The sequence below is a fragment of the Hyaena hyaena genome, unplaced genomic scaffold (genome assembly GCF_003009895.1).
Source record: "Hyaena hyaena isolate Hyena2069 unplaced genomic scaffold, ASM300989v1 scaffold_98, whole genome shotgun sequence".
Taxonomy (NCBI): domain Eukaryota; kingdom Metazoa; phylum Chordata; class Mammalia; order Carnivora; family Hyaenidae; genus Hyaena; species Hyaena hyaena.
This window is the reverse complement of record NW_024080730.1, coordinates 212,860-235,607: the sequence shown is the minus strand read 5'-3', so window position 1 is coordinate 235,607 and position 22,748 is coordinate 212,860. Positions and strand designations below refer to the sequence as shown.

The window sequence follows — 22,748 nt, the reverse complement described above, 5'->3', positions numbered from 1 at the left end:
TTCCCCTCACTGCCCCCACTCAGGCAGCCCCTTTCGTCTAAGGCCCAGCTCAAGGGCCTCCTGCTACACCAGGCAAGGGCGGCCCACGGAGACCTCTCCCATGGACCCCCTGCAGTCTGCATTCTGGCCCTTCCTCTGCCCTCCAGCTCCCTAGAGGCTCAGGCATCTCTTTTCCCAACAGCGCCTGGCCTGGACACCCCACAAACGCCGTGGAGCCAAAGCCTAATTCAGTTGGGACCGAACACAGGGACCTGGCTCTGGGCCTCTTCGGCCCTTTCGGCTTTGCAAGGGTCATGGTTCAAGGGAGCAGGTTTCACAGAGCGTGATTCTGGAGCCAGCGTCCGCTGCACCCTGCTGGCCTCTGCCTGGCTGGGTCTCCTGGTCACTTCTCTTGCGCAGAGAAAGGCCCTTGTGTCCACTGCAGTAGGACAGTTCGTGATGGGGAAGTTCATGTCCCTGCCTTGCTCAGGCCGGCTGCCTGCGTGGGACACACTTAGTTCTTGCCCTGCCCCTCAGGGCTCGGCTCCCATCTCATCCTGGCAGACCCCAGAGCCCTCCCAAGTCCACATTCGGCACCGCGCGGATCCCCGGGGGGGGGGGGGCGGCGGGGAGGAGGTCCTGCCTTCCGGACATCCTAGGGGCTGTGTCCTGTTCCTGTCACACCTGCTGGTCCCCAGCCCAGCGCCTGGCCCCCAGGACTCACTCCGTTCCTGTATGTGGCCGAGCTTGGCACTGGCCTCCCAGCAGCCTGTGAGGGGGTCTCAAAATGGGGGCACAAAGGGCCAGTGCCAGGCTGCCCGTTCCTGGGTCATGGCCCAGCCACAGTGGGTCCTCAGTGGGAGAAAATCCTGGGTCCCTCGACACCCGGCCAGGCCCGCTCCTCCACTGCAGTCTGGACAGACGGACCAAGACGGCTCACAGGGGCTCCAGTGGGGGACCCCAGCATTTACGGCTCCCGCTGGACTACAGAGGGGCATCGGAGCGGAGCTCGCGCCGGGCCCCAGGCAGCTCAGTGCCCACCCTGGCCCGTCTGCCAGCTGCTAGTTTCGCCGAACGGGGTGCCACATGGACACAGGCCTGCGCAGTGTGGCCAGCATCTGGTTCCAGTGCGTGGTGCCCATGCCACTGGCTGATGGCCCGATGATGACGTGGCCCACGTTGTCCCCTCGGCCATCGCTGCTGCTCTCAGCCACCGTCACACGGAGAGACAGGTCCTGGAGAGGAAGCGACATGGGTGCTGGGGACCAGGGGCAGTCCTGGAGCCCCTCCGTGGCTCCTAGGACCCTGTCTCCAGGCACCAGGCCCCCATGGGGTGCCAGGAGTGGCTCCCTGAACCCGCACCCCTGATCTGCCTACACCCACAGGCTTCTGCTGCTGCCTCCTGACACGGTGGCGGCTCTGGACTGCTGGCCTCGCCACCTCCCTTGCTCTGTGACCTCGGGCTCTTCCTACCTTAGCGCCCCCATCTGGAGGATGGTAATAATCACAGCTCCTACTCGTAAAGGGAACAAAATGAGTTAAAATGTGCGAACTGCTTAGAATAGTGGCTGCACAGAGCATTTTAGGTGTCTGGTTATTCCTAATAGAATCATATGCGGGACTCACAGCCGAGGAAGGAAAAGAATGTGCTTGGGCTCCAAGTGGAGAGGTTGCAACCCAAACCCAGGCTGACTTCCCTCCTCCTTTTCCTCGCCCGCCCACCCCTCGCCCTCCCCCTCCCCCTCCCCCCGACCCCAAGAGGTCTCCCACCCTCGGAGGCTGTGGGGCAGTGGCGCTACACCCACTCCAGGGGAAGTAGGGGACAGACGGACAGTGGGTCCCATGAGGGTGGAGGACAAGGCAAGGACACTCGGCACCAACTGGAGTCACGGGGATGTTTGCCTGCACTGGGGACCCTCAGAGTGAGGCAGGTCTGGGCTTTCCAGTCCAGATGGTGTGTCAGATTGGGTGGGTTCTGTGCAGCCCCGAGACTTCGGGGCAGGTTTTGGCTCAGGGCACAAAAGAACCTTCTCCCTGGCGGGAGTGCCGCAGGATGGAAAGAGGTGGTGAGGGGAGGTGGTAAGCTCCCCATCCTCCGAGGCACGCGAGCGGGGCCACTGGCGCGGCACAGGCCATATCCTCAGTAACCCCCCACCCTTGGTCTGTGATAGATGCGCCAGGGGAGGGGTTTCCCCGGGGCACATGACCTTCTGAAAGCCACGGAGGTGCGGGGAGCTCAGCAGGGTCTTTGCAGGTAGAGGCCAGAGACTTCGGGCCAGAACTGTGGGCCCCTGGGTTCCCCTGGCTCATCTCCAGGCCTTTGCAGCTCCTTCCACTGGGAACCGTCTTCCCCCAGATCTCGGCTTAGCTGACCCCTCTTGTAAAAGCCTCCCCTGACCACCAGAGTTGGACATGCTCTTAGTGGATTTGGATCGTCTGGAGAGGCACCTGCATGGCTCAGTCAGTTACGCATCTGACTTCGGCTCAGGTCATGCATGATCTCATAGTTCGTGGGTTCGAGTCCTGCATCGGGTGAACTTGAGCCCCGCTTCAGGTGAGCCCTGCTTCCCCCTCTCTGTCGTTCTGCTCTTCATGGGATTCTCTCTCTCTCCCCCTCTCTCTGCCCTCATTCACTTGTGCGCATGCGCTCTCTCTCTCTCTCGCAAAAAATTTAAAAAAAGATTGCCTGGGGATTTTCCGGCTGCCCCTTGTGAGCTACAAGGAGCCAGTGGCTGTGTCTCCCGCACTCACCACAGGGCGGGTGCCGAGTGGGTGCTCCACAAATGCCTCTCAACCAGAAAGGGGAGGGCTTGAGGCAAACCCTTAGCGCCTGTGGGAACCCTGGGACACGGGGCCGGAGGGCCTGGAGTGGCCCCAGAGCGCAGGCGTGACCTGGCCCGGCCCCCACCCCGAGCCACCCCCTCACCTGGAGCACGATGGCGGGCACCGAGAAGATCATGGCTTCATTGAACACTGGGTTGGGGTCGTCCCTCTTCACGGCCGTCTTCTTCTTGCTCATCTTCCTCCCATCCTGAAGCAAGTACACTTTGACGAAGGGGTCTGTGGGCGAGCAAGGGGTGGGGGTCAGGGCCAGTGCCACATTCGCTTGGCATCGCCCTGCCCGGTCGTCGTGGCCGGCTGGCTCCAAATTCCCCCCAAGCCTTCGCTGTCGCCATCATCTCCTGCAGTCCTGCCATTGGGTCTTTATTTCTTTCCTATTTTACAGATGAGAAAACTGAGGCATCCTACACGAGTCGGGAGAAGAGCCAGGCCTTGGGCTCAGGCAGCCTGCCTCCCAGCCCACGCCAGTGCTCCCCTCACGTGACGCCGTGGGGAGTGGGCAGGCCCACCACGTCTCATTCTATAATGAGCACAGACGTCAGGCCTGAGTCACCCTGCGCCCGCTGCGCAGAGCCTGACGCTGAAATAACAAGTCACTCTCCGCTCGTCACCCTCCGCCCACCGGGTGTCCTTGCCGTACCTGCCTGGACCAGGGCTCCCCCGAGGCTCCCGGCTCGGCCAAAGCTGGGGTTTAGGGGCCCGGTGCTGCGCCCCACACCTGCGGATGCCTCCCGCTGCCCCCGCCTCGCGGCTGGGCCACGTGCCCAGCCAGCCAGCAGGGCCTCACCTGCCGTGGTCTTGTCGTTGGTCCAGATGAGGTTCTTGGCCTTCACCACCACCACAGTGAGGCGCTCGGCCGTAGGGAGGTAGCTGAGGGACAGCAAGATCTCACCCACGGCGTCGGCAGCCTGCAGGACATGTGACAGGCTCAGAGGGCTTTGCCCGGCCCCCCCCCCCCGGGACTTGAGGGGACCAAGGAAAGATGGGAGCTTCCTTCTCCACTGAGAAGTTGCTGCTCTTGCCCTTACACGAGGCACCAGGCTGGTGGGGTCGAGAAAGGGACCCCACTCCCCACTCCACGAGGCATGCGCCATCCCTGCCCCCCACCAGGCGTGGGTCCGGCCTTGGAAGGAGGGCCAGAGGCTGCCTGTCGCCGCCGGAGCCAGTTAGTGTCCCTCATTCCAGCCCAGGGAAAACATTGTGGGGTAGTAGCTCACAGAGGTCCAAGTGGACCCGGATTAGTATATCGTTTGCTTAAATAGCAATGACGGGGGGCGCCTGGGGGGCTCAGTCGTTAAGCATCCGACTTCGGCTCAGGTCGTGATCTCATGGTGTGTGGGTTCGGGCCCCACGTCAGGCTCTGTGCTGACAGCTAGCTCAGAGCCTGTTTCAGAGTCTGTGTCTCCCCCTCTCTCTGACCCTCCCCTGCTCACGCTGTCTCTCTCTCAGAAATAAATAAAACATTAAAAAAAAAAAAAAAGCAATGACAGAAGAGTGGGAAACAGTAAAGAGGGCATTTTCGCTTCATGCAGTAAACCGTTTCCTTGAAGGTGGCTCAGGCCTCACTGTTTGCCGCTTCCTAAAGAAGTCAGGGTTCGGGCTGTCGTGGGGCAAAGAGGACTCCCTGCTCCGAGAGGGGGCGCCTGGGACGCTCTCTTCGCGGGTGGACTGACCTTTTTCTGGTCCTGTAGGTAGAGCCAGCCACTGAAGGGCTGTAGTGGGAGGTCGAGGACGGACAGCTTCAGCTCGACCACCCCCGTGCTGACGTTCCGTTCATCCTCGTCGATGCCAAACACTGAAAACCGCAGGCTCTTCTCCTCCAGGGCTGCGGGGTCCAGGGGGATGGAGAACTTCTCATCAAAGAAGATGGAGTAGGCGTTCCTCTGGGTCTGTGGGGAGAAAGGGACGTGGGGGAGCTTCAGCTCTGGGGAGGAGGCCGCAGCCAGACGCCCACGAGGCTGTGGCGGGAAGAGAGCACTGGACAGAGAGTCCAGAGGCTGGGGCAAGAGTCCCAGCTCTGCTGTCCCCACAACCTCAATGCCAATTCATCCTTTGGCGGCTCAGCCCTGGGGACTTTGTTGTTTTTTTTTTTTTAAGTAGGCTCCAGGCCCCAATGTGGGGCTTAAACCCACAGCTCTGAGGTTTAAGAGTCACATGCTCCAGTGACTGAGCCAGCCAGGCCCCCCAGTCCTGGGGATTTAAAAGCACCCCTGTCCTCTTCTCAGTGGCAGCCTGGCATTCAAAGCTTCTACAATCTGACACCAGCTAATTCCCACTCTCAGTGCCCATGGCTCCACAGAACCCTCGAAATGCCCTTCTTCCTTGTGCGTCTTCAGGGCCAGCCCTGGGCCAGGCGTGCAGTAAGTGCGTGTGACCGTGCAGTCAAGAGCCATGGATGTCTCAGCCCCCGCAGAGCCTGGCCCAGGATGGTCTCAACGTGGTGGGATGGACGGACGGATGCAGTGACGAGGCAAGGCTGGGCAGACTCTGTTTCCAAGCCCAGTCCTGCCTGGTGGGCGCCTCTGGCCTCCTCGCAGGAAGCTGTGGGCAGATGGCCCAGGAAGGTGCACTGGCGGGCATGGCTCCCCCTTCCCATTGGGGGCTGCCTTAGTCACTGCCTGGCAGTATTTAGAGAGGAACACTCGTCTCTGGCCCTTCGCCCGAAGCTGGGGGGCTGCCCAGCCTAGGGGCAGCCACCTACTTGCTGGGATGAGCGGGGCTGCGATGCTAAGGAGCATGCCTTCCCGGGAACAGATCTGCCAGCATCCCCCAGGCGCACTGCGGCACACTCTTTGGTCACTGCCTGGCTTGTGGGAAGGTTCCTCTTCCCCTGCTCCCTGGGAGCCACATTCCCCAACCAAGCCTCTGACTGAGGATCTTCAAGGGCTCCTTTCCCAGTGGGATAAAGTCTACCTCCTGATCTTGACCTTGACATTCAGGCTCTTCATGGTCTTTCCCCAACTCTCCCTCCTCCTGCCAAATGAGCCACTTTGCTGTGCCTTGTCCACAGGGGCGAGGGTTCCCTGACTGTCCATTCTCTGTGTGTTATGTTCTAGGGGTGGTGGAAAATGGGGACCCCCGGGCCAAGTCCTGGGGATGTGCTGGGCAAAGTGCTCTCCTTCCTGAACGTCAGTGTCCTCGTCTGTAAGATGCCCTCGGTCCATTCCACTGGGGCTAATGAGAGAATCACGGATGCGTGGGGTTTGTGAGCCAGATTCTCAGCACACATCGCGGAGTAGTAGCTCTTGTCTACTAATGTCCCTTCTCACGGAAGGTGTCCAGAAGCACCCAGGATCTTCTAGGCAGTCCAGGCCCTAGGCAGCATGGATCCAGGCCCAACAGGGATACGTCATGTCCTGATACACAGTTCTGAGCACTTCCCAGGGACTGGGCTGAGGGCTTCGCATATAGTACACCCCATCGTCAAGAATTACGTTGCCCATTTGACAGTTGGGGAAACTGGGTCCCAGAGAGCTTATGTGACTTATCCACGGTCACACTGCTAAGAAGGGGGAAACTGAGGTTTTAGGGTCCTGCTCCCTACCACTCAGCGACTGCTTCTCTTGGGCCCCACATGCACAGGGTTGTGGTCAGCTGTTGACCATCCCGGAGTGAGGGGGGCAGGGCGGGCTGGGAGAGGGGGATGACGGTGGCCGCTGCTGAGGGACAGCCCACTTCATCACGGTAAGAGCGACTGGACACAGGTGACTCTTCAGAAACCCTGGCTTTGGTTAGAGGCCACTGGGTGTCAACCCTGCTCACCTCAGAGGCCTCCCAACCATGGCACCTGGGCCCCTGCTCCCCCTGATCCAGCCTGGGGTACAGCGTCTCCCATGAAGGCTTTGCTCCCTCCCTCGGCAAGGGAGGGAGGACCCACGGAGGGGTAGCCTGGTGTGGGAGGGTGCTGGGTGCCTTCCCTTGCCCTCCCCCCTGCTCTGGCCCCAGGAGCTGACCTCAACAGGCTCCTTTAGCTTCCGGCTTCCGGTGCGGTCAGACATGGGAGCCACTCCAGGGGAGCCAGGGGATGGAGGGAGCTGGGGCTGCTCGTTCCCTAGGTCCTTCCCTGCAGTACTGCTGTGCTCTCACCATGTCCCCTGACTGAAGGGCGCAGTGCCTCGCAAGGTGGCAGCGCCGCCACACGCCTCTCTGCTTTCGCCTCCCCTTCCCCTCACTCCTTCAGAAGAGGGTGCCTCTCCATCTCTGAGGTCACCCCACGCCCCACCCACACCCCTGTTAACAGTCCTGTTACTAAGCTCTCCCCACCTTAGCCAACTTGAGCATGTCACCCCTTTCCTACCAGGACCCCAAGCTGCCCCAGGGGACAGGAATGGAAACGGACGATCACCACCCACTGGATACATGTGGTAGGATTGCCGAGAGCCGCGCGCAGCGGGAGTCCTCGGGCTAGTGACACCTTCGGCTCTGGGACTAGCACCCAAAGCGGCTCTGTAGCACCCGGCCTGGCACCGCGGACCTGTCGGCCCTGGGCGGGCGGGGGGGGGCTCCCCGAGAGCCCAGCGCATGCCCCCGGCCCCGCCCCCACTTACCCGGGAAATGCCCACGATCTGCTCATCGGGCAGCAGGCTGACGCGCATGAAGCAGGACTCGAAGCTGGCTTCCTCGCGCTCCAGCACGTCCTTGCCCTGCAGCACGGCCACGTGGAGGGTGTGCGAGGCGGCATCGTAGTCCATGCTCACTTCCACCTGGCCCAGCGTGAAGTCCTGCCCGAAGGTGTTGCTCACCGAGGAGATGGAGTTCAGGGAGTCAGCCGACTGGGACTTGCGGAGCGTCCCGTAGGGGGCCAGGTCCAGCTCCCGGCCCATCAGCTCCAGGGGCCCCAGCTCGCTGATGCTCTCAAAGGTGTCCTCGATGCTGAGGCTGCCTTTGCGACTGGGCGGCCCCCGAGTGCTGGCCCGCTGGGCATTCCCGGCAGGCGCTCTCTGGGGGACAGAGAACGGGACATGGGAGCATCACAAAGGCAATAGGCGTGGTCTTGTAAGCCCTGTTCGTTCAAGGCCATTGCTGTTCCCTGTTTGTAGAAACGGTGCGTGCCTTGGTCAGGAAGGTCTTTGTTTAATGCTGTTTCACATCACTCAGGTTTCTCTCCCTAGCCATGAGGAAAGAAAGCTTTTTCTCAAAATGTTTAGTGATACGGACTGAGTTCCACACATAAACGTGTTCACTGCAGTGACGTCTATAAAAGGAAAAGTAGTAGGGGCGCCTGGGTGGCTCAGTCGGTTACGCGTCCTACTTCGGCTCGGGTCATGATCTCACAGTTCGTGAGTTCAAGGCCCGCGTCAGGCTCTGTGCTGTGAGAGCCTGCTACGGATTCTGTCTCCTTCTCTCTCTGCCCCTCCCCCACTGGCACGCTGTCTCTTTCTCTCAAAAATAAATAAAAATTTAAAAAAATTTTAAAGGAAAAGTAGTTAGCAGGGGGGATGGGTAAGAATAACTAGACTATCACTACTCAACAGATGATAGAGCAGCCTCCGAGGATGTTTACCAAAATGTTCACAACGGGAAGTTTTTCGTGTTGGGTAACACTCGCTGTAACATTCCAATTTTTCCTTTCCCTAAGCTGACCTCGGGATTTGAGAAAACAAAAGCCTTTGTACCGCAAGCATCTCCCATGCTGTTGCATAGCCCTCATTACCATCATTTAAGAAACATTTTTAAATGTTTATTTATTTTTGAGAGAGAGAGACAGAACATGAGCAGAGGAGAGGCAGAGAGAGAGGGAGACACAGAATCTGAAGTGGGCTCCAGGGTCTGAGCTGGAGCAGGGCTTGAACCCACGAACTGCGAGATCATGACTGGAGGTGAAGTCTGATGCTTAACCAACTGAGCCACCCAGGCGCCCCATCACAGGAAGGTTTTTAAAATTGAAAACTTTCAGTCCCCCACCGAGTAGTCACTGATTTCGCAGCCCTGGGCTATGTTGGAGATGTGGAGGGAGGGCCAGGGTCCCTGTCCACAGGAGGAAGGAAATTAACCAGGAGAGAGCAAGGGAGCGGGGAGGGCGGGGAGGCCACCCCGGGGACGGACGCCTCACCTTCTGCTTGGCCTCTGCGTAGGTCTCGCCATACTTCTGCTGAAGATACCTATAGTCGTAGTTTGGGAACGGGGAGGGGCTGGGGAAGCTCCCCGATGTCCAGAGCTTCCACAGGCTCACAGCTGCAATTCCCAGCAGCGCCAGGGCCCCAGCGGTGTAGACACCCACCTCCCAGCCAGGAGGGCTCTTGATGACTGCAAGGCAAAAGCAGCCTCTCATTAGTAGGCTCTGGGGTCCCCCAGTGGTTACAGACTCCCACCCAAGAAGCAGGCAGTTCAGTGCTGACTTATTTATTCACTGAACACATATTTATTGAGTGACAGCTATGTGCCAGGCTCAGTACTAGGTGCTAGGGGATTCAGTGTTGAATAAGACATATATGCTCTGTGATTTCTGCTTCTATCCCCTTTTCTACAGAAGCATACATTTCTACCAGGGGTGGGATGGGGGTGAGGACACTTGGCTAGACTGGATGAAGGAAGAGTTGTGAATAATGGGTAAACATTCCCTGGGGTTCCTCTTGCCTCTTTTGAGTTCTCTGAACTCACAGCCTTCCAGATAATCAAAGCAGCCTTATGGGGTTTGGGGGAAGAGGGAAGGGGTTTGGGGAGAAAAAGAAATGACCCCACTTGGCTTCAACCTCATCTGGAACAACCCAATGTCCAGCAACTGATGGATGGATATAATGTAGTCCATCCACACAATGGAATATACTTTGGCAACATAAAAGTACTGATATACATTGCAATGTGGACGAACCTTGAAAACATGCAAAGTGAAAGGCATCACAAAAACCCACATGTTGTATGATTCTATGGTTTAAAGTTAAAAATTTTTTAATGTTTTTATTTATTTTTGAGAGAGAGAGAGAGAGAGAGAGAGAGACTGAGCACGGATGGGGGAGGGGCAGAGAGAGACACACACACAGAACCCGAAGCAGGCTCCAGGCTGTCAGCACAGAGCCTGATGTGCAGCTCAAACTTGTGAACCAGGAGATCGTGACGTGAGCCAAAGTCAGACGCTTAACCCACTGAGCCACCCAGGCGCCCCATGTATGATTCTATTTATTTGAAATGTCAAGACAAATCTATACAGACAGAAAGTTGATTAGTCGTTGTCTGGGGCTGGGGGAATCGGTGGGGGCATGTGAAGACAGGATTGCTTTGGAGGATGACGAATATATTCTAAAAGTTAACAGTGCTGATGGGTACACAAGATGTTAAGTGCTGATGGGTACACAAGATGTTAAGTGCACTGAATTGTATGCCTCAAGTGGGTAAACTGTATGGTCTGCGATTTTTTGCTACCAAAAAAAAAAAAAAAAAAAATCTCAGCCAGAAGTGAGAGACAGAGGTGGCTTTCAGGCTGTGCAGGACTTGGGGACAAATCTGAATGCTCAAAAGTGCTTTCTTCACTGATAAGTAAATAACTTTCCCTATCAGAGCCTCACTGTCCCCAGACATAGTCATTAACTGCCCCCTCCAGTGTGTTGGGTGAGCCCCCACCCCACTGGCAGAAGTGACCTTCTGTTGGCAAATAGAATGTTCTAAACCATTCTCAGTGCTGCCTCTATACTCAATTCAAATGGAGAAACAGGTGTACAAAGATACAGAATGTGCCCAAGGTCAAAGAGGCAGGAGGGACTGGCGCTGGGAGTCCGGCTGTGGCAGGCAGACTTCTGAGCAGGCAGGAGTAACCATGGACCCACCCAGCCTCAACCCGGCACAGTCCTCAGAAGCAGGGTGGAAAGGGGCAGGGAGGGCACTTCAGGCAGGGGTGAGGACTGATCACTGCCCATCCACTGAACACCTATGGTGTGCAAGCACCCTGGTGAGGGAGTCAGCCCCAAGCCCAGTCCCCATCCTTAAGCAGCTCACAGCCTAGGGGTGAGGTAGGTAGGCAAATAAATGGACTAAAGAGTGATGAGAACAGCCCGGGAGGGCTTCCTGGAGGAGGGACATCTGAGCTGAGATACGAAGGAGGAGCAAGAAATGTACCAGGCCAAGGCGCCAGGGACTAGGAGTTTAGTGCAAGCAGAGGAGCGGATGTACAAGGCCCAGAGCATTCAGAGTGTCCAGTGGGGGGAGAGAGAGTGGGCCATCTGGGGCCGCGGAGCTCCTCACCACCACGCCCCTGAAGCACAGCAGTGGCAGCCCCTCTGGAAGGGGGAGGCTTCGCCCTGCCCCTGTTCTCTGAGCCCAGCCAACTTCAGCCAGAATCCGCAACGCTAACTCACTCTGGAGAAGGGCAGGGCCCAGGCCGCGGCCTTGGCGTTTATCATGTGCGTAGCCCCTATGATTTCCCTACCTCCCCTTGCTGGCGTAGGATGGGCGGAGGCCAGGAGACGCTAGTGAGCACGCCCCACCATTGGCCCAAGGCCACAGGGTAAGAAATGCAGAGCCTGGCTGCGGATGCCCTGGCTCCTGGGCAAGCCACCTAGCCAGTCTGAACTTGAGCTTCCTCACCTGGAGAATGGAGATGACCATGCACCCGGAGCAGCGGTCCCACCCTGGGGAATTTATCTTTCGGAAAAAAATCCCAGCAAGTTTTATGTCTGGGGTGAGTCATCGAGGCTGTATTTATAACAGCAGAAATGTGGAAACAGCCTGAAGGTCCAGCTGAGGGGCCAGTGGGGGCTGGTGGTGCTGGCGTGGGAGGGACTATCACTGGCCTTTGAGAAGTGAGGTCATTAGGATGTCACTGTGGCACAGCAGATAAACGTTTCCGGCATCATTAAAAGAAAAAGAAAAAAAATCAATCCACGGCATGGTCTAACCGCAGAATTTTGATATAAAAATCACATGGCCTGTGGATAAAGGCTGGGCAGGACCAGAGAGACAAATGAGAGAAGCTAGAAATCAGGATGGAGGGGCTGTGAGTGGGCCCTGTTTACTCCTGACTTCTTGACAGAATGCAATTTGTGGGCCAACCCAAACCACAACAGACATCTACAGAGGGCTCCCGGCGAGCCCTACGGATGCAGGAAAGTTCTGGGAAACTGGTGTATAAGGGATGGCCTGGGAACGGGCCTGGAAAACTGGAGAGTGAGGTGCCCATGTGAGCCTCAGATGGCTGCCAGCAAGGCCTGCGTGGTCCCGGGGCAGGCAAGTGGGTGGGCACTGAGGTCTGAGGTCCCAGCAGGTAACGGTCAAGGTGACAAGGCACAGAGGGGCCAGGCTCCCCGGAGAGCGAGGATCTGGGGGGAGGGAGGGCCTGAGGGAGTGCAGGCTGCATCCTGCTTGGCAGAAAAAAGGGGGGCATCGAAAGGAAAAGCCCCAGGAAGGTGACACAAAATGATGACTGTTAATGCTCATTTGTTTATTCCTTTTATTGACTACCAGCCTCAGGGTGGTATGGGAAGAATTCCCAAGGGAAGTGAGGTCTCAGCTGAGACCAGAGATGAGGAGGAGGAGGAGGCAGTGGAGTGGCAGTAATAATAGCTTCCTTGACTGTTTACTCTTTGCTAGGCCGTGTTCCAGCACTTCATTGCGTATTAACCCACTGAGACCCCGAAACAACCCTGTGTGGAAGGTTCTATTATTACCCTCACTGCCTGGATGAGGAAGCCGAGGGACAGAGGAGATACTCGCTGCCTGGCAGTCTGGCTCGAGATCTGTACCTGTGACCCCCACACAGTCTCGGGGGCTCAGCGAGGCAGAGGTGGGGAAGTTCTCCGGGCAAAGGGAAGGGCATGCGCAAAGTCCTGCTTTGGGAGAGAGCTATGTTTGTGCTGGGTTGGGCACTTTGTGTAAGTTAGGTCACTGAGTGTCCCCAGCAGTCCTTGAGGCAGGCCTCACTGCCACCCATTTTACAGGTGAGTAAGTGGAGACTCAGAGAGGTTTCCTCATTTGCCCAAGGCTATGCCAGGGCCTGGGCCAAGGCCTGGGAGCCTGTAGGTGAAAGTGTGGTCCCTGGTCTACCTTGAGCTCAGCTCTAGGCTGGTAGGGGGCTGTGCTGGGGGGCAGGTTGAGGGTTGGAGAGCACTGGCCCGGGAGTCGGGAGACCTGGGCTCGTGTCCTGCGCTGAGCCTCCCTTCTCCCCTCTATAAATGGAGAGGGAAACCCACGAGAAAACATGGCAAGTATATTTCAGCTCTGACACCACCCACCATCAGCTGGAGAGCGGCTGCTGTCTGAGGCAGTTCCCAAGCTCAGCACCCACCGGGGCACGCACAGGGAAGTCGGGGCTGCGTCTCAGGTATTTGCCGCCCCTGGACTGGGCCACCTCTGAGCTTATTGTCCTGGGGCTCTAAGATCACCCTCCCTGGCTTTCTTCTCACGTAGCCACTCAACAGGCTCCAGGAATGGCCCTGGGGGAGTGGATTCTGCATCGCGGTTTCTCTTTAGGGAGCAGTGGGACATGGGCCTCTGGGGGACCCCTCAAATCACATGTAGGGAGGTGGTTCCACAGGAAGGAGCCACTGGCACAGAAGGATGAAGACATCTCAGACTGGTCCCAGTCCTGTGTCCCCAAGGTTGTGTGACCTTGAGCAAGTCACTCTCTTTACTGGTAAAACAGGGCTGTTACTGGCATCCCACTGATACCCCCTACACTAGGCCTGGTGGTGGTGGGGTCCCGTGAGATGGCATACTTCCCTGAGGACTCACCGCTCAGGTGGTATTCTGCCACGTCCATGGCCATGAGGCCTGCTGCAGTGCTGGGCCTGGAAGGGTAAAGAGAGTCAGCAGAGAGGGCTTTGGAGGGCCACCAACCCCAAGTCCATTGCTTTGACTTCCGCAATGCCAAAGGGCCTGTCATCCAGAGCCCATACTCAGCTGTGAAGAGAGCTCAGCCAAAGGTAGGTGGTTTTGAAATAGCATTTTAAAAAGTCTTTTAAGGTTTATTTATTTTTTGAGAGACAGAGCATGAGCTGGAGAGGGGCAGAGAGAGAGGGAGACACAGAATCTGAAGCAGCCTCCAGGCTCTGAGCTGTCAGCACAGAGCCCGACACGGGCTTGAACTCAACGGAACGCCAGATCATGATCTGAGCTGGTTAGACGCTTAACCGACTGAGCCACCCAGGCGCCCTTAAATAGCATTTTTTACAAAATAGGATTTAAAGCTTTTTTCGACCACTCTAAGACCATCTTTATCCAGGGTTGCCAGATAAAGCACAAGATGCCCAGTGACATTTGAATTTGATTCATTTTTAGCATAAGTATATCCCATGTACTATTTGGGACATACTTACACTTAAAAATTATTGTTTATCTGAAACTCAAAAGTGCCTGGGTATCCTGCATTTCTACTTGCTAAATCTGCCTACCTCATTTCCACCCTACCCACAACAGGCTGACCAGCAATGAGGCTTAGATCCTTTGCTACTCATTAGCATGGGCCCTGGAGGTGTTCACTAAGCCTTACTTCAAAAGCTTTTCAATTGGAAAGGAAAGGTTGCATTTCCGCAATATTCTATTATCAGTCCTTTCACTGCTCAGGATGGCTTCCTTCCCACCCCGCCCTCCACTTCCAAGTTTTATGAATGCAGAAGGTCTAAGTTCTAGAAAGGTCCGGGAGTCATGCAAGCCATTACCTGAACCCAGGTGACTGCTCATAGTTTTATTACTGCCGTTGCTGAGAGGTAAATGTGTCTCACAGACATGCTCTAAGGGAATGGAAAGGGGAGGCTGGGAGGAGCTAAATCAGCCTCAGCCCCAGGGACATGGGACAGGATGGCCCCTGCCCGGCAAAGGAGGCTGCAAACAGGTCACCGTGTGAGACTAGAGTGCTCGCCTGCCCAAGGGCCTCAGCTCTTCCATTCCCGTGGGGATGCCAACCCAACATTGAGGGATCTTCTGGCTTTTTATGTTTTCATTTCATTTTATTTTTTAAAGATTTTATTTCTGAGTAATTTCTACAGGCAACGTGGGGCTCAAACTTACAACCCTGAGGTCAAGAGCTGCATGCTCTACGACTGAGCCAGCCAGGCGCCCCAATTTCCTGGTCTTCCTTCCTCTCTCCCTCTCTCCCTCCCTCCCTCCCTTCCTTCCTTCTGTTTTTTTTTTTTTAAAGAAAAGCAAGTGGGGCGCCTGGGTGGCTCAGTGAGTTAAGCTCAGGTCATGATCTCATGGTTCGTGGTTTCGAGCCCTGCATGGGGCTCTGTGCTGACAGCTCAGAACCTGGAGCCTGCTTTGGATTCTGTGTCTCCTTCTTTCTCTGCCCCTCCCCCACTCATGCCCTCTCTCTCTCTCTCTCTCTCTCTCAAAAGACACAAATAAACATTAAGAATTTTTTTTTAAAGAAAAGCCAGGTTCCTGGATTTTTTTTTAATGTGCAATTTCTTGATTTTTTAAAAATATTTTTATTTATTTCTAGGAGAGAGAGAGAGAGAGACAGCATGAGCAGGGGAGGGTCAGAGAGAGAGGGAGTCACAGACTGAAACAGGCTCCAGGCTCTGAGCTGGCACTCAGCACAGGGCCCGACGCGGGGCTCGAACCCACGAACCGCGAGATCATGACCTAAGCAAAGTCAGACGCTTAACCGACTAAGCCACCCAGGCGCCCTGCAATTTCCCGATTTTTAAATGTTGTAACCAATGCACAAAAAAAGTGTAAACACTGTTGAGGCACAGGGTACAATGCTCCGGGGCTGCGGCTTGGCTAGCCTGTCTTCACCCCCCTGAAGCATTCTGTGGGCTCCCTGTGGGACTGGGGTCAAATCAGAGGGTAAGCATTTTCCTGAATCCTGGGGTTCTCCCCAGTGTGTGGCTTTGGAACCAAGAAGTTAGGGTGCTTTGGTCTAGACAGGGTTATCCAGCGCACTCAGGAGTGGTCAGAAGTCCCTGGCTGGAGGCCTCAGAGAACTGAGGCAGGACAGGGCCCTGGGGCAAAGCTCTGCAGGTGCTCAGACAGCCCCCCCCACCCCGGCTCCCAGCGACCCAGAGGATGACCCGCTGAGATGTGGGTCCCTCGTGGTGACAGGGGGGAAATGCTAACCAGAGAGGTTTCACCCATGCTGAGAACGGAGGCTCATTCCTGGGACCCGGGCTGTAGATTCTGATGACAGGTAACCTTGCCGAGTACTCCCTGTGCCCGGTGAGTGACTCTAAGCATTTTGCATATATATAGCCTCTAGCCACCCCAGGTGGTAGGTATTATCATCTCCGGTATGTAGGGGAGAGTCCTGAGACCTTAAGATAAGATCATCTGCCCCAGGGCACGCAGCTGAGAAACTGGTCAACCCAGGCCATCTGGCTCCACGCTCCTAAGTTCTGTGCCTCACTGCGCAGGGGGGGGGGTTATAACTTTCCTAAGAACCTGCAGGCCAAATGGTTAAGGCGAACACAGATGTCCCAGCCTACCTCTCCGTGCTGGGAATCCAATAATGCCATCAGCTTTCATTCTGCTCACTCGGCGCAAGCTGACCGCGCACAGTGAGGCTACGCTAGCATGGGGCTGGGTACAGCGCTGTGGCCAGTACCCACCATAGGGCCTGGAACCCCACATCTGCTGTGCCGGACCGAGAGCAGTTGCGGGGCCTCCAGCCCTCTGGGACCATCACACTGCCCGCCTTCCCCCTTCCACCCCTCATTATAATACTCCTTGCCCGGGAGCTGTGGTTTCAGTGAAGATGTGAACGATTCTGGGTACACCCAAGCCCCAAGTTCCTGCAGTGATCCCCAGTGAAGGGGCAGGAGCCAGAGTACATCTGCCTGAATGGACGGAGGAGAGAACTGGGGGTTGGGAAAGGGGTCAGGCAGCCTGAGCACAGCTCTGAATCTCAGATCTGCCCCCTTACTAGCTCTGAGCCTCAGTTGTTCTATCTGTAAAATGGGGCTCGTGACTGCCCTATCAGGGAGCCAGGAGGGTAGAATGAGAGGTGAGTAAGTGTAGTCTGGCTGGGCAAATATTAGCTGTTGTGGTTACTGGCCTAACAACCATCCCAAAGGCTAACTCACCCCTAACTAACCCCCAGTTAGAGCAGAATTGTGTGGGCAGCACTGCCAGCTTGCAGATATTTTTTATGTGTCTTAAATTCAAGGGTGTTGCCAATGCTTAAAAATTAGGAAATTTCCCATTAAAAATTGATTTTAAAAAAAAAGCTGGATTTACTGCTTCCCTCTAAAAGTATCTGAAGACAGTGGGTCTGTATCCCCTACCCTGCAGAGCAGCCACGGCTGGAGCTGAGTGGGCTCTGCCCCTTCGGATAGGTCTGGCACCTCCCATGCCTCCATTCGCTTCCAGAACCTGCTGGCCCCTAGAGCATCTCTGTTCATGAACCTGGTAAGCGGGCCTTCAGATGAGCTATGGGAGGTTCAGAAAGGTTGAGTGATTTGCCCAAAGCCACACAGCCAGCAGTGGCCGCTGCCTGGACCAGCACCTCTGCCGTTAGTAGCCACAGCCCCCAAGGAGTTCACATATGTGTTCCCATCACCTCCCCCAAGACCCCTATGGGACAGATCCTATTATTGACCTGATTCCACAGAGGAGGAAAATGAGGCTCAGAGACGGGCAGTGAATTTGCCCAAGGTCATCCGACCAGGAAGCAGGGAGCGAGGCCTGAACTAGATCGGGCTCTGCAGCTAGTGCCCTTCTGAGCGGCTTTACGCACTATCTCCGAACCCCCCTGACTCCATCTCACGGACGACCACCTCGGCCGGCTCCCGTTGGCAGCCTGGAGGTCCACCAGGCAGAGGAGGGGCCGTGGCTCTGGCTCACAATGGGATGCTGACAAGGCACATCGGGAGGCCAGGACAGACAGTGAGTTTGTGACGCACAGGAAATGGGCCACAACGGGGATGAGCCAGCGCTGCCCTGATCTCACCCCAGAGCTCCTCAGCTCCAGCCTCCCGCTCGGGCATCTTTCTCCACCTAATCTATTCGTTCTGGCCCCAGTCCCCCCAAACTCAAAACTGCACGGAGTTTGCTCACTGGAAAGAGCTCTAGATTCAAATCCAGGCTTAATCATACCTACCTGAGCAACACCCACCTAGTGCTATAAGCGTTAGACATGATATACATGAAATGCTCAGCACGGTGCCTAGCCTGTACCAGGCACACGATTCAGACCTGATGGTTGACTGGGTAAATGGACCCCCATTTTATAGATGAGGAAGCTGGGGCCCCAGGTCACTCATAGCATTTAGTAGCAACGCTGGGACCGGTGCCAGGGTGTGATGGATCTGGGCCTGGGCTCTTGGTCTTAATGCCACCTCCTGACCAGGCCTTTTGGGGGTGGGGGTGGGTGGGAGGAACTTACCACTGTCTCTATTGGAATTGGACCAGTCGAGGCCCCCTCCTGGGCTAGTCAGAGAAATGGATTTCCAGGAATTGTTGTGCTTCTTCAGGGAAAGGGGGCCTCATCTCTCTACTCCCCCCACCCTGTTTCCCTGTTCACTGTGTCCCCACATCACATCTGTGGCCAGCAAGGTGTTGACTGCCTCCCCCACCCCCCAAGCTGTGGCCATCAGGATACAGGATGTGGGCACAGGGAAGTCCTCAACCTCCCGGCTGCAAGCCTCTTCGGATCTTTAGGTTTGCGATCTTTTTCAAGTGTTCCCCCATCCCTGCAATAACCACATCCTGCTACCATCCCCCTAAAGCCCGCAGAAACCACAGGGCAGAAGACCGACGAGGCATTTATTGGGCATCTTTCATGGTCCTAGAAGTGTACCAAGGACTCACCGTGTTTTGTTTCAGCAAATCCTCTCTGGCACCCCGTGAGAGGCTGCTACTCTGCCCATTGTACTGGTAGGAAAACCGACACTTGCCCAGTGTCACCAGAGCTGACAAGAGACAGGCCAATCTTGAACCCTCGGCTGGGAACCTCCACCCTCCCAAGCTGCTAGGTAAACGTCCTGGATTTCAGAGTGGGAAGGGCAGGGGGGTTGAGAACTTGTCTTGACCCTTCTCCCGGCGGACCTAGTTAACTTGGCCGGAACTCCTGTCTGCCCTGAGCCTCAGTTTCCCCAGTTCTAGTAAGAAGCACAACTGCGGCTGTTCTCCAAACCTGTCCGCCTCAGCTTGGAGAAGGGGCTGACACTCCCAGGAACGGGTGTCCCAGTCGCTCTAGGATGGCCTCACTGACTGGGCAGCGGGGCGAACACTTTTTCTGCAGCCCTGGAAGAGGGTCACCAGGATGGCTGGCTCAGGGCTCCTCCACCACAAGCCTGGCTCCAGGGCCCCATGTTCGGCCCCAGTCTACCCCCTCTTCAACCCAAATTTACAGCCCAGGGCCCTAAGACGGGGCAAACTTCCTCTTCCAAAGAGCGGCGGCATCAAGGGTTCCCAGGAGCCCCTGGAAAGCCCCGTCCAGGCCAGTGATACTGGTCGGGGCTGAGGATCCTCTCCCGAGCTCCGAGGGCCTCCTGGCGACGGGGTGCGACATGCCTCTCCGGATCAGAGCATTCCCTGAAGACCAGCACCCCTGGTGCAGGAGCCCCTAGGGTGTATGGGGAGCGGTGTGCGGGGGTGGTCTGACCCGGGAGAGTCGGGGGCGGGTATGCCCCAGGGGCCGTGGGGACAGTCAGGATGCTGAGTGTGAAAGTGAGGGGCGCTCGCGCAGCGCGGGCGCCGGGGTAGGCGTGTAAATGGCCGGGCGAGTCGCGTGTGTGCATACGCGGGACGGGCGTGCCGGGCGCGATGCGATGCGCAGTGCGCGGAGTGGCCGGGCCGGGAAGGGCGCCGGGCGTGCTGTGTGCCCGGCGTACGCGTGCCAGCGCGGCGCGGGTGTGCGGACGCGCAGAGTGCGGAGGCCGGGGTCCGCGGCGCGGGGAGGGGGCGCTCCGTGCGTCCGCGCGCCTGACCGCTCCCCGGGAGTACCCGGGGGCGGCCGGTGCTACTCACCCCGGCTCCGCGGAGGGGCCGCTTCTGCGCTCGGGCTCCGGCTCCGGCTCCTGGCTCCTGGCTCGCCGCTCCCGGCTCCCGGCCGGCCTCCCGCAGCGCGCACGCAGCGGTGCCAAGCCCGGCCGTCGCCGGCAACGCCACCCCTGCAGTGTCGCCCGGCGCCCGCCTCGGGGGAGCGCGGCGCGGGCCGGGGGCTCGGCCGGGCCGGGGCGGCGGACGGGAGCTGCTGCGCCGCAGTCCGGGCACGCTCCCAGGAGCCCGCCGCGCGCTCCCTCGCGCTCGCCCGCCACCCCCCTCCCCTCCCGCTCCCTCTTTAATTTAAAGTGACAACCCCGAGCGCTCTCTCCGCTCCCTGGAGTCGCGCACCGCTGCCGGGGTCTGAGCCAACGATCCCCAAGCGCGTTCCGCAGTCCCGCGGGGTCTCCCGAGGCCGAGCCCGACCCCTCACGCCCGGGCCTGGCCTGGCGGCCGAGCGGGGGTGGGGATGTGCTCCCCAGGTACTCGGAGAGGCAGGCGAAGCTCGGGACGCAGGCCCGGGCTTGCTTCTAGCCCCAGCCTGCAGCACCCTGGGCTATCCTGTTCCTTTTCTGGGCCTCAGTTTCTTTTTCCGTAAAACGGGCCTGATGCTGCCCACCTCCTAGAAACCGGTAAGAAAACAGGTGCAAGATGGAGCAACGGGAGGTCCCCCCTTTCCCGAATGCATAGTTACCCCTTCCCCCATAATTAGGCTGTGGCGCAGGCCAACATCATCTCACTTAATCTTCACAAAGATCTAATGGGTTCGTGGTCACTCCATTTTTACATGAAGAAATAGGCCTTCCCAAGGCCACAGAACGAAAGGTCAGAGCCAAGACTTGAATCTACGTCTGTGTGACTTCAAAGCCCACGCTCTTAACCTGTTAGAGGTCGTGCTTTCTCTCCCAAAGGGATGAATGAATCATTGAGGAGGTATTTATGACGCCCCCGCTGGACTCTGGGCAGAGTGCCAGGTGCGGGGGCTCTCCCATGTTCCTGGAACAGGGGACAGGACCCACCCTACCCTGCAGGCTGGCAGGGAGGCACGCGCTCGTGAGGGGCCCGTGCATGTGTATTTGTGTGGGGGGGGGCAGGTGCCGCAATGCCAGTGCTGTGGGCACAGTGATCAAGAGAGCAGGCTTGGTGGGCACCTGGGAAGCCCTTTGAGGGGGGGTTGGTGGCTGGAGGATCTGGGATGAAGTGAAGGGGAGAAAGGATCTCAGGCAGGGAGTGATGTAGGCAGCAAGGCAAAAGAAAACATTGAAATTTCCTAAATACAGATGACCCACAGACAAGTCCTTGAAAGGAAGGAAGAGTGACCTTCCTATGGGCGCTCAGCTGACAATTGATGTTGACAATTTCCTAAGGGCAAACGGCCACCCCAGCTTAACATTATCCTGACCCCCCAGGATCCTACTTATCCTTATAAAAAATCTACTTATAAAAATTCCTTTGGGGGGGGCACGTGGGTGGTTCAGTCAGTTAAGCGTCCAACTCTTGATTTCGGCTCAGGTCATGATCTCACAGTTCGTGAAATCAAGCCCTGCATCAAGCTCTGGGTTGACAGCTCAGGGCCTGCTTGGGATTCTTTCTCTGCCCCTTGCACGTGCATGCTCGTGCTCTCTCTCAGAATAATTAACATCTCTTAAAAAATTCCTTTGGAAACTTCCTTTATGTCTATCCTCCAAATATATGTTAACAATCATCTTCCAAGCTATGGGCCACTGATGTACATCTGAAGGGTCTCATGACCAAGGTTTTATTAGACAGCAATAAATGATCTTTTCCTAACAACAGCTAGCCCCCTCAAGGTCCTGGAACCTTGCTTCCAAATTCCTTAGAGACTTATCGCTATCCCTAACCCCCCCCCCCCAACTTGAAAGTATATAATCAGTCATGCCTTTTAAAAGGTAAGGCATTAATTATGATCCTTGGAGGTAAGTACCAGGCACTGGGCCACCGAGTTTCACTATCATTATTCATTTAATCTTCACAGACAGCTGCAGATTTGGAATGATTGAGCCCATTTTCCGTGTGAGGTCACCAAAGCTTGAGGAATGACGGCGTTCCCCATTTGGGTGGGAGTGGTGTTCAATACACCATCAGCACATAAAAGGGCAGCTTTGAGGGGCACCTGGGTGGCTTAGTCGGTTAAGCGTCCAACCTCAGCTCAGGTCATAGTCTCACAGTTTGTGGGTTCGAGCCCCGCGTCAGGCTCTGTGCTGACAGCTCAGAGCCTGGAGCCTGTTTCGGATTCTGTGTCTCCCTCTCTCTTTGACCCTCCCCTGCTCAGCTGTCTCTCTCTCAGAAATAAATAAAACATTAAAAAAAATTTTTAAAAAGGGCAGCTTTGATATGGGCTTCTATGGGAGCAGGAGAAAGCAGAAGTTGAGGCTGATCTGGTTCTGGCGTCAGCCAGGCTGCTGCAGGAACTGCAGTGAACTTGGAAGGAAATCTTGTAAATTTCATGTTAAAAACCCTTTGTTGGGCAGAAAAGCCTGTGCACTGTGCACCAATGTCAGGGACCCAAGTGCCTGTCCACAGTCAGGCGTGCAAATGCATCGGGGTATAGTCACGTGGCAGACGTGCAGCAAAGGGAAAGAAAAACTACTACCATCTGCAACAAAGTAGATAAATTTCACCTGCAGGTGATAGTGAATGGTGTTTATAGTGTTGAGTGAAATAAGCCAGACAAAAGAACACATGCCGTATGATTCCATTTATTTAGCCCACGTATATATGTTTTTTTAAAAACCAGGCAAAACTACTCTGTTGTTGGCAGTCAGGATGGCAGTTACCATGGGGGGTGATGGCTGGAAGGGTCTAAGGGGGATTCTCGGGTGCTCCTCATGTTCTGTTTTTTAAAAACATTTTTTAAAAGTTTATTTATTTTAAGAAAGAGAGAGAGAGAGTGCGCAAGTGAGCACAAGTGCGGGGAGAGAGACAAAATCCCAAGCAGATCTCTGCACCATCAGCACAGAGCCCGATTTGGGGCTCGGACTCACAAACTGTTGAGATCATGACCTGAGCTAAGGTCGAGAGTCAAACGCTTAACCAACGGCACCACCCACGCACCC

At 56.5% G+C, this 22,748-nt stretch overlaps 1 protein-coding gene across 1 annotated transcript; it reads right to left on the bottom strand.

Moving 5' to 3' along the window:
- Nucleotides 1-19,741, bottom strand: SYT12 (synaptotagmin 12). The gene is made up of 8 exons (XM_039235478.1): nt 19,657-19,741; nt 13,480-13,535; nt 8,873-9,066; nt 7,368-7,760; nt 4,494-4,709; nt 3,608-3,728; nt 2,906-3,039; nt 1-1,214 (listed from the first exon to the last, which is right to left on the bottom strand). Exons 2-8 carry the CDS (start codon nt 13,511-13,513, stop codon nt 1,041-1,043), a joined length of 1,266 nt encoding a protein of 421 aa, XP_039091409.1. The 5' UTR covers nt 13,514-13,535; nt 19,657-19,741; the 3' UTR covers nt 1-1,040.
- Nucleotides 19,742-22,748: the final 3,007 nt, after the last annotated feature.

Coding starts and splice junctions, on each gene's coding strand:
- SYT12 (XM_039235478.1), bottom strand. CDS start 13,513: ATGGCCATGGACGTGGCAGAATACCACCTGAGCG. Junction 4,710..7,367: donor AGATCGTGGGCATTTCCCGG/GTAAGTGGGGGC, acceptor TTCTCCCCACAG/ACCCAGAGGAACGCCTACTC. Junction 1,215..2,905: donor TGCCCGCCATCGTGCTCCAG/GTGAGGGGGTGG, acceptor CTTCCTCTCCAG/GACCTGTCTCTCCGTGTGAC.